The following is an 11,551-nucleotide window of genomic DNA, read 5'->3' as shown; positions in this document are numbered from 1 at the left end:
CTTTTTATTTTCAAATATTGGTCATATTTTTGCATCTGAATTCTACCTTGGGTGGTGATAGCAGAGCCAAGAAGTAACATAGCATATCAGGCTCTAGGTTTATGAGATTTTGATATCAAACAGTTGGTACTTTTTGTGATGGTTACTATCTATAAATCTGTTGACTAAAATCTTTAGGTAGCATTGGAGTTACCAGTTCAAGACCAGACAGGGCTTAAGTAAAGCGTCAAAGCTGGCCAGAAAAGAATAGTTTTATGTGTGTTGTGCTTCCGGTTGCTCTTCAACACCATTACCTTGTGCTTTCCACCAGGTGGTTGACCAGATTGATACCTTGACTTCTGACCTACAGCTGGAGGATGAGATGACTGACAGCTCCAAAACAGACACTCTGAACAGTAGCTCCAGTGGCACAACAGCTTCCAGCATAGAGAAGATCAAAGTCCAGGCCAATGCCCCACTCATTAAACCTCCAGCCCACCCATCTGCTATCCTCACAGTTCTGAGAAAGCCAAACCCGCCACCACCTCCTCCAAGGTTGACACCAGTGAGGTGTGAAGAGCCTCAAAGAGTGGTGCCAGCCATCAATCCTGTAAAGACCAATGGCACCCTTCTACGGAACGGAGGCTTACCAGGCAGAACCAACAAAATTCCAAATGGAGACATCTGCTGCATACCCAATAGTAACTTGGACAAGGCTCCAGTGCAGTCTCTGATGCACAGACCTGAAAAGGACAGGAGTCCCCAAGCAGGGCCTCGGGAGCGAGTACGGTTCAATGAAAAAGTACAATACCATGGCTATTGTCCTGACTGTGAGACCCGGTATAACATAAAGAATAGGGAGATCCATCTGCACAGTGAACCGGTCCATCCACCTGGAAAGCTCCCTCACCAAGGTCCTTCCTTCCCTCCTCCACCTCATCTCCCCACTTTCCCATTAGAAAATGGGGGGCCGGGAATAAGCCACAGTAACAGCTTCCCCCCTCCCACGCCTGCAGCTGTGCCTCCTCCCACTGCACCAAAACCACAGAAGACCATCTTGAGAAAATCCACCACTACCACAGTGTGATGTCTGCCATTTAAGGAAACTTTTTGTTTGTTTTTAATTTTCTATATGATAAACGTAAAATGATAAGTAATGAGCACTTTCTACTCAAGCAATAAAAAGCCCAAATATATTAATCTGCATTCAACAAAGTGGCATAAAAATCACCTGGTAAGTATGCAGAGTGCTGCTTCTGTACTGGGTGTACATTGTTTTACATGTTCCATCATCAGAAACTGGCAAATAATGAGGAAGTATGAATGCATTTTATGTTTTGCAATTACCTATGACAAACTGTGACCTCCAGATTCCAAGTATTTTGATTTATTATAAGAGATGGGCTGTGAAATATTTTGATTTGTTGATAAAGCCAGGGCAATTCATTTCATTCATGCCTAACTCATCTATGCATTGATGATGTCATAACCCTCCCTTTGATCTAATGTTTTCTAATAAGAATTTTAATACCGAAGGACTATTTTATTATTTTTCTAAAGATGTTTGTCAACAATTTTGCATCATGAAATGCTGAGGACAATACCAAAAAGTTTATTTTCTATACTATACAATTATGACACATGTGTTCAAATATATATGTAATAAAATATTTTGAGCGTTGGAATTATGTCAATAAATAATAGTAAATAATGAGAAAGCCTAATGTTCCTGAGGACTAAAATGAAACAGGGGTTCCTTTAACCCCATGTTATCAATTATGGAAATGGGAAGCAAATCCCAAGAGTTTGGACAAGATGACACTGACTGGACATCAGAATTTCTAGACAAACTCGCATAACCCATTTGGTAAGTACGTCCTTCCAACAGTTTCATATTGTACACCTCCATTATGGTACATCTAGAACCATCTGTTGAAAGCCTTGGATGTTGTCAAGCCTTTTTTCAGGACACATTGTAGAGCAGAACATTGAAAGGTTGGGAATTTTGCCTCCTGCCCACTTGAGCAAGCTCAATGTTCCTGAAAAGACATACATTAATAGGAGGGAAAATGGTGGTGTCTCTGGTCACAGGATATGTTCAGCAATGGCCTTTTCCCTTTTCTCTTCTGAGTTAAAGATGCCAGGTTTTGTTTGGGTTTGTTTTGTTGCTGATGTCCCACATAAGAATCTTTTTCTCCTACCATCAAATACAAGTCTTTCTCCTCACTAGTATTTGTCAACTTAAGAAATTTACCAAATCATGCCTCAGTCAGTTCCCAGCTGCACTGATTTGAACTGATGTGATGTTTTGCTTTGGAGCTAAAACTTATTTATCTACCACAAAATCATTGTGAGGATTGTGCCAAGGCTGGGGAGGTCTTTTAAGAGGTAACAGTGAAGAGAAACATGTTGATGGGAATTATTACATCAAGTGATCTGAAAAGTGTAGTGACATTTTTAAATATTTGCCTTTTAATTTCAAAAGTGTGCTGCTAAAGGGAGGTAGTTTTATGATTTGGAATACCCTTTTAAACAGCTTTCTATTGAAATATGACAATGTATTTTTGGGAAGAATATAGAAAAATAGCATTTATTATTTAAATGAATGATCGAATGAACAAAATAAATGAGGAACAGATAATGTCCTGTTAAAAATTTACTCAGTGTGCTATTTTATCTTTTTTTGTGTGTGTGTTGTACATGAGGGTGATTTAAGCTTAATAAACAAATATTTCAGAAAGATATAAAACAATAATGAAGAAAGACAATGGTCTGGTATTTATTAACTCTATGATCAGTGTATTTAAAAGACACCACCTAGGTAAATAAATAATTGACTTGCTGAAAACCAAATAATGTGTTCTTAGCTTTTTACACCATGATTTGTCTTGAAATAAAAATTATTGTAGTTACATCACCATTTTAGATTTAATATATCAGTGACTTTTACACTCCAAACTAGTGTTAGCTCCTGAATTTTATTTTCTTCCTTTAGTACATCTTCTTTTCAACGAGTTACTAAGAGCTAACAACCACCATATGCATTCAGATTTTGACCCATGTCAATGTCTGGGAACCATGTTATGTCTCAAGGTATCACAAAAATTCACAGAACTTTAACATGAATGATAAAAACCCAGAGACAGATATGGGAGTACAAGCTTCAAGCTGAAGATCTGAGATGCAAAGCAGCCAAACCAGTAGATCTTATCTCTACTGAGCTGAAATGGTAATCCTGTCTCCAGGAATAATCAGATGCAAAAAGCTCTGAGTTCCTGTCTCCTCCTCCTTATATTTCTTTTTCCACCCAGCCATAACACTCCTGTCTTCACCTCTCTAGTGCTGGGATTAAAGGCCTGTGATCCCAAGTGCTAGGATCAAAGGCTTGAGCTCTGTTACTCTTTACTCTTGTTTAGGCCAGAGTGACCTTGAATTCAGAGAGATCCATCTGCCTGTCTGCTGAGTCCTGGGATTAAAGGTGTGTGCCACCACTGCCTGGATCTACGGCTTGCTAGTATGGCTGCTGGGATTAAAGCTGTGTCTCACCATTGCCTGACCTCTATGGCTTGTGGTTAGCTTTTCATCCTGAACCCTCAGGCAGGTTTTAATAAATCATAAATAATCTAACACCACACAGAATAGAAAACTTTCTTCTAGTAAACTAAATTGAATAAGCTGGATCATTGAAATTACTTGAATAAGGACATTAGCTTATATCCACAGGAAATACCTTAGAGATCCTAATCCATCTCTCTTCGTCAAAATATAGAAAAGTTTCCCCATAAAAGATCATACATAGTCTTCTGTTTAATTGGCGACTGCATCTGTTCCTAAATCAAAATAGTTATAACTAAATACTTGCTAGAAAGCTGAGTCAAATTTCACCTAAAAACTTAAAACTTTATGGTCCTTGACTTATAACACACACACACACACACACACACACACACACACACACACACACAATTTTAAAAAATAATTTATTAACCAACATAAACAGTAAAGTGCCATCAAGACTTTGAGTATATTTTAAATCCGTGTTTTTTTTCTTTAACATATAATACACTGTACCAATATGAGTTTTGCAGAAATGATAAATTTGTCACATCTACTGGAACCTGTACTTTGAACCCATAGAAATCAGTAAACTATGTAACTAAATTAATGTAGAGCATCATAATATCTCCCTGGAGACATATAATTAAAATGTCACTAATGCAGAGCAGTTTTTGTAACCAGTTAACATTGCTTGCCAAATTGAAACATGGGCATGTATACTCTGCTTACCATGGATCAGAGCATTAGGAAATATAATAATCATTCTTCTTTCTAAAAAGAAACACACAGATAGGAATGCTTTATTTTCTTTTAAGCAGCTACTTGTTAGGATATGCATTGTGAACTTCTATTTACATAGAATTTTCTGTAAGGGAAGCTGTAGCCACGCCTACTTAGGGGCTGGCTACAGGTGTACCTGACCACACTTGTGAGGGCATGGTCAAGGTGACATAGTGTGACTGCTTTGCTCTTTCGGTTTCACTTTGGTACTTGCTGTACAGACTGCTGCCACGACGGCTGGCTAGGCCGCTCTGTAAGTAAGGCTTTTCCCTATTAAATACCCTTATATTTTTACCTGACTCCTTATTTGTAATTTCCCACTATAGTTTTCTATAGAGTTTATGGCTCTTCTCCATTGAAGGTGTGGTTCCTGCTGAGTGTAGCATAGCAGACACTGCCTATGATAACAGCCCTTCGTGGTGCAGTGCCAAAATATATTTCCATAGATGTTGTAGCTATTAATTAAAGCAGAGTGTGAATTGCTCTGCTTTTTCAGTATAGACAAGTATTTTCAAAATTTAAAAGCTACTTAATAATAACAAAAAAATAGAAAAACTCTTTTTAACTCCCAATATTTGTAACAATTTTATAAAGGAGTCAGTTTATGACTTTTAGATGATTTCTTCGTATGAAACCAGGTTTCTCTGTGTAGCTTTGGCTGTCCTGGAACTTGCTCTGTAGATCAGTTTGGCCTTGAACTCACAGAGATCTGCCTTCCTCTGTCTCCTGAGTGCTGGGACTAACGGCATGCAGCACCATGCTCAGCTAGAACATTCTTAAGCTAAGTAATATACTTTCAGAAAAATACAAAAATATATAAAACTATAGAAACTTCCCCTCCCCCAATTTGTTATCATTTTTTTATGTTTCCTCATTACTTTACTAATGCTGGGAAGAAATTAATTTGTTTGCAAAGGTAGCTTAATTTATCTATTGGAGGCACTTAGATTGGAAGCATAGCTTCATTGCTGTTGTTCAAAGAGTAGAGCAAGAAGACAGTTTTTTATGGCTTTCTTCGGACAGATCAGTATTTGCTTTTAACATGATCAAGGCATCACCTATGGGGCATAAGATGCTATTCAGAGCCTTTTATCTGTGGGGTTCAGTTATGGCTTTTTTTTTTTTTTGGAGTTCTGAGAACAAATCCTGAGTAATGGCATTCTTAGTTGTATGTAATCAAGTCAGGAGACATTTCTTGCCTGGATTCTACATGGCTGAGATTCATAATGATCCTGAGACTTCTGGGTTTTTTCTTTCTCTCTCTCCCCTTATTCTTTCTGGTTAACATATTTTTTCTATAATGTACTATTAAAGCTGAAGCAAAATATTGTGCTACAATTTTCTTCACTAAAATACTGATGATTTCAAAGTGAGGAAATGATTTATGAGCAACAGAGTATTTTTTTTTTCTAAGTCACATCACATAATTAGGTAAAGTGCTTGGGCTATGACAATTACCAGGCATTATCATAAAATTGCATGGCATTTTCTGGGTCACTGTGTAGCTTTGGCACTACAATTAAGTTCTCAGAGTAAACACCTCAGTGTTTTAGAGTCACCCAACTTTGATGACTCTGGAATAATGACAGGCATGATGCAATTGTTAAGGCATGTGGCTGTGATGAACATACATTGCAGTTAGCTTCACCTTCGTGAAACAACGAATATGTGGGTGGTGTTCCATTAACTTAAATTCATCTTTCCTGACTCTTATGGAAGGAGTATATTTATTTCTGGGCATTATTTTTTGTTGGCAAGACTCCTCATGCCTTTTTCATCCCCAAACATCAACATTTAATTTTGCTCTTCACAGCCCTGAAATCTGCACAACTGTTCTTTATTCTGAATAGCTATTTTGATGCTTGGAAAGGGTTTATCTAATGTTGTTTTGACATTCTTAATGTGTCTGATCTTTACAGGATATAAATGGGGATTTCAGATAATTTAGCCACCATCTGAACATCTGAACGGAATGAATCCCTGAATAATGCAAGCCTCATTTTCTCATGTATAATAATATCAGTGTCAGTCGTCAGTTCTTTCTCTAAATTCAAACACTCTTATTATGAGTCTTTCTTCGAAAAGGTCTGATTCTATAGTATTTATGCTGTCACCCCTAGGTGTGTTATTTTGTTCACTAGTGTTTCATTTGTGAATTTCATCTCTTGAACACTGACCCCAAGAATTAAAATAGCTCTGCTTCACAGTGGGACCTTTAAGGAACCAGTATGATACAACCCTCTCTAATCAGAGTTACCATTCTTTTGTTATGAGACAATAGATGCAATTCCCTTCAATCTTAAAATATAACTGTTAATTTTAATAACATCAAAGGCAATTTTGGACCAGATATGTGTAGGGCGAGTGGGTGCAGGTTCATGGCAGCAAGACATGTGATACCAGCTATGTCAAGGAGGCTTACTTTCTGCTGACTACTCCTCAAAATGTTTTGTGTATATTAATTTTCATTTTTCACACCATTTCTTCTCCATAACATCTTGAAATCTTAGACATGTTATTACCTAAATTTTACAAATGAGCAAGCTGATATTGAAAACCCTGTGCCTAAGATCTTAGTCTTTCATGCCAAAATGTTAAAATTGAAAGTCAGGTACATGTCCTTCACAACTCACTTTCACAACTACCTCTAGATTGGCCAAGCATTGCTTACAGATAATCTGTTGAAACAAAGTTAATCATTTTCTAGAATTCCTATGGAAAGTTATTTCTTCCTAGATAGTGAAGAAAACAGCAGATTTTTGCATTAGTCAGGAGTACCTAAGTCCCCATGCTACCAGAGCAAATAACTCTAGTATCTGTGCCTTCCTAGACCCACCGTAGCCATTTAGAAAATAGGATATGAAGATCCAAATTCATCTTCTAGGGTCACAAAAGCCAAAGTAGGTGGAACTGAAGACACTATGGCAGGCCTGACTTCGTTGTTAGTGACATTAGACAGCTGAACCCATCATTCTTACTACCATTTCCAAAGACTGGTGGATTTACAGTGTCAATAACCTGGTCATATTAAAGGTGGTCAAAGAGTCCCCTCCTTTTTATATTATGTTATGTTACTGGGTAGCCTGGGTTGACTTTGGACTTTCAGTCCTCCTGCTTCAGCCTCTGAAGTGCTGGGATAAAGTGAGCCAGTTTAAAATTTATAGATAAAGAATTGTTTAGTAATTAGGTTACTATGTGCATACTTTACTTCAAACGATACATAAACCTAATTTGATCACATATACTCATAATATAAAATAGAGATACATGCAATCCTACTCCAGAAATATATGTTACTGGTCATATACATTGTGACATTTGTGTTCTTTAATATGATTCAGAATGATAATGCATTCTTATAAAACATCAAATTGAAACCAGATTGTCTAGATCTTAGTCACACTCCTTTCTCAATAATTAAGAGTGTTTTGGATCAAATCATTTAACCAGATCTGAGGCTTTATTTAAAATGAAGATATACAAGGCTGGTGATATAGCTCATTGGAGCTTTCCCACCACATATAGGACCCTTTTCAATCTTGAGTAATAAACACCCAAGAAAATAAATAAATAAATAGAATGAAACTAATGGTGCTACTTTTTATTATTAACCTCGATTATTCATCTAATCATGTATTATAAGTCAAAGGGAGTGATGGCAGCACAAGGAAGCTGTAATTGTATCAACACACGCTAAGGTACAAGCTTCATTGGGACTGAAATGAAAAGTTGTGAAGCAGCTTCAAGGCTCAGCAAGGCTAGAAACTTTAGAGCTGTTGAATACAGAGGATCGACAAATTACTCCTTCTCCATATATGTGAGAAACATCTCCCAAACTCTTATTTGTTTGTTTGTTTGGTTTTTGAAGAAATGGGATTTGAAAGAAGTCTTAGAAATGAAACCTGGGCCTTGAGCATGCTAAAAGGTTCTAACCCTGAGGGACACCCCTGTCACACCCCAAGCTTTAATAGCATCCTCTAGATTAGAGCTAGCTAGACTATGGATGGCATCACAGCTAACCACTATCTACTTCTACTCTGCAGTTTTTCAAACAGGGTTATGTCAATTTGGCTAGAATGAAAGCTCTTGTGCTGGTAGAAGTGAGATACATGCACCGCTCTGCTCAGACATACCCTCTGTTTTCCTTATTTGCACAGCCCCCATTCTTTTCCAGCTTATGTCTGTCTTGTGGTCACACCACAGAAGAGACATCTATTCTCTTGCTTTGTATATCCCTACCCAGCACTTTGGCACTCCACTTGTTCCCTGTGTTATATCCTTTCATAATTTTATTTCTTATATTATAAATACTTAGAAATCATTCATTCTCCACCATTACTTTATGCCTTAACAATTTCTCCTGCATTCTTCATTTGAATGTGCCACCTGCTAACATGTTGATATTAGGCCCTAATGATTTAACATGTATAAGAGCACTTTAGCAGGTGTAAAACAACAAATAAAAACTAAGCCTTGTCATTAATCTGTGATACTTGTCAAATTACTTATGTTCCTTGCTAATCTGGTAAATTAATTATATTTACTAAGGTAGAGGCTAATGACATTTTATCTCATTTATGAAGTGATTATTTTACTGAAACACTTTTCTAGTTGTTGTTATTACTAAGTAGCCCTGGTTATTTTCTTTAAACATTGACAGATCATATATAGAGGTCTAATTTTTACTTTATTACATTTTGTGTATTTGCAAGTCAGAAAACAAACATGATAGGAATATGAGGAGAATTCAACCATAAATTATAACTTGTTTAACAAGAGTGCCTTAGTTTTCATTGCTTATGATTATATGCAATAGAAGCATGAGTTGACATATTTAGTATAGAGCATTCAAAGCAACTAAAGCCTAATGCCAGATGGCATTTGTATATCTTCTGAAAAAGTTTGTTCAAATAAGAGGTAAACCGTAGAGTCGTTGTTTAGAAGAAACAGTCTATGTTTGTGCTAAAATAATTATTATTGGTTACATATATAAGTCTGAGATGACAAAGTGTTAGCGTGTTTGGTCATAGTTCCTAATAAACATGAATTAATATTCCAGTGACATACTTTCCATAATGTATGGGAAAAATGCCAAAATAGGCCACAATGTCATCTCACACTGTGATCATCTATTTCCTCCTAATTCAAATCACTCTTCATGATAAAGACAGAGTATTTTCAACTTCAACTTATGTTGCATTTTTAAAACTTCAGAGTTGTATCACATGATGACTCTATTTTGCTTAATGTCTAAAATACACAAAAGAAGCCCTCTTGGGGGTTGACGCAGGTAAAGATTCTGTAGACCAGGCTGGCCTCCAGCTTGCAGTCCTCCGACTTCTGTTTTTCCATTGCTGGGATAACAGGCATACCCCACTGACCATGCCTGCCTTAGAAGGTCTATAGTTTTAGTACATTGTTTTTTTATTATTATTATTTCTTAGGTAATAATCTGATCATCCCCATTTCTCATTATGGCTTCATTTGGCCATTCCATCCTTGCCATTTGATGTATCCAAGTCATTTTAATTCTCCCTGAGTTTTTTTTTTTTTTTTTTTTTTTTTTTTTGTACAGTCACAATGTAACTAACTCACTAAGATGACTCTTCCTTGAATCCTTTCCCTTCTGAGCATTACCGTCACCACCTCCTTGCATACTGATCTCTTGTCCATGTTTCTGCTCCATTCTGTCAACACCCGAGAGGGAATTTTTTCATCATCTATTCATTATACTGAAATGTTTATGGTTTAGGAGTATCTGCTTTTTAAAATTCTTCACTCGGTTGGCTATATCCAATAGAAACCTTCCTAGGCCTACTTTTTGTTTGTTTGAGAATTTCATACTTGCATTTAATGAAGTCCACCAACTATTCCCTCACTTTCCATTTCTTCCCTATCTCTAATTCCATGTACTCTTAAAAAATCCTCAGTGAATCCACTTAATGATGCAAGTATATGTACAGGTGACATAAACGAACAGTCTCTCAGGACCCATATCCTTGAAAATAGTTGATATTCTCAATGTCCTAGTAGTCACCATTTGTCGATAGTTCCTAAGGTAGGGTTGGTACTTCCTGTTCACCTCCATCCTAAGTACCATGCTGGTACTTTTTTTGTTTGATTTATGCATGTCTTGTACTTGCTGTAATGATTTATGTGCATTAATATGTGTTTCTTGCCTGCTGCATCCAGAATTAATTGTTTGCTGTATTCAAACACTGGCTCTTGTTCTTATATTTCTACCCCTCTTCCATAATGATCCTTGACCTTTAGAGAAAGGAGTGCAATCTAGATGTCCTTTTAGGGCTGAAACTGCAGTCTCTTTTTCTTTTCGTGTGGGTTCTCTAATCACAAAATTCTGCAAAAAAGAATTGTCTGTGATGATAGCATGAAGATGCATTTATATATGGGCTTAAGGGTAAGTCATCAGGAGTTGGCTTAATACTATGCACACTTAGCAGAATAAGTGTTTCTTTAAGGATTATACCTACCTGGCCACTGGTTCTTGGTCCTGTTAACAGTGCTGAGTCTTGTGGAGATGGCCCTAAATCCAATCCAAAAGTGATTGTTTGGTCCCATAATGCTAATGTCGCTGTTGCACAAGTAGACAAATATTACTAAGCCAGACATTATTTTAATTTGAAGGGTTCCCACCATGGTAAGACTGACAATGACTTTTGTCCTCTGGTAGAGTACAAAGCATCTTTCAGAAGTAGGAAAGCCAGACAATAGGGATGAAGCTTCCTGGTCAGAAAAAAAACCTGATTTCTCCAAATGTTCTGACTTAAGTATGTGGTGTCTTCTTCAAGGTTCAACCAGGTTCTGGAAAGCAAGCGAGAGCAATAGCAATAGGCTGTGATTTTTGAGTAGAAGCTGAAAACCTAATTATGAACAATTCCAAAAAAGTAACATTTATCTGGCATTAGGATTTGTGTTTGATACCCTGTGATGTTTAGGAGGGACATTATCCCCTTGATATAAGATAACTTCTTTTAAACCCTTCTTGTGTATGTACATGTGTTTTTTAAAGCTCTATATTGGTATGATTCATATGACTTTTTCAAAGGACTTTATAATGTTATTTATTCCTCTCATACACAGTGTAGAAGCTCCCAAAAAAATCTAGAAATATATCTACCACCTGACCCAGCTATACCACTCTTGGGAATGTCCTCAAAGAACTCTATACACTACAAGAGATACCTGTATATCCATGTTCATCCCACTCTATTCT

General features: G+C 36.9%; 1 protein-coding gene across 1 annotated transcript; it reads left to right on the top strand.

Annotated features, from left to right (window-relative positions):
• Positions 1–316: 316 nt before the first annotated feature.
• Prr16 (proline rich 16) lies at positions 317–2,536 on the top strand. Its single transcript, XM_035440150.1, has one exon. The coding sequence runs from the start codon at positions 362–364 to the stop codon at positions 1,064–1,066; it is 705 nt and encodes a 234-aa protein (XP_035296041.1). The 5' UTR covers positions 317–361; the 3' UTR covers positions 1,067–2,536.
• The last annotated feature ends 9,015 nt before the right edge of the window (positions 2,537–11,551 follow it).

Source organism: Cricetulus griseus, chromosome 2 (assembly GCF_003668045.3).
Source record: "Cricetulus griseus strain 17A/GY chromosome 2, alternate assembly CriGri-PICRH-1.0, whole genome shotgun sequence".
Taxonomy (NCBI): Eukaryota; Metazoa; Chordata; class Mammalia; order Rodentia; family Cricetidae; genus Cricetulus; species Cricetulus griseus.
This window is presented reverse-complemented; position numbering and strand designations above follow the sequence as displayed.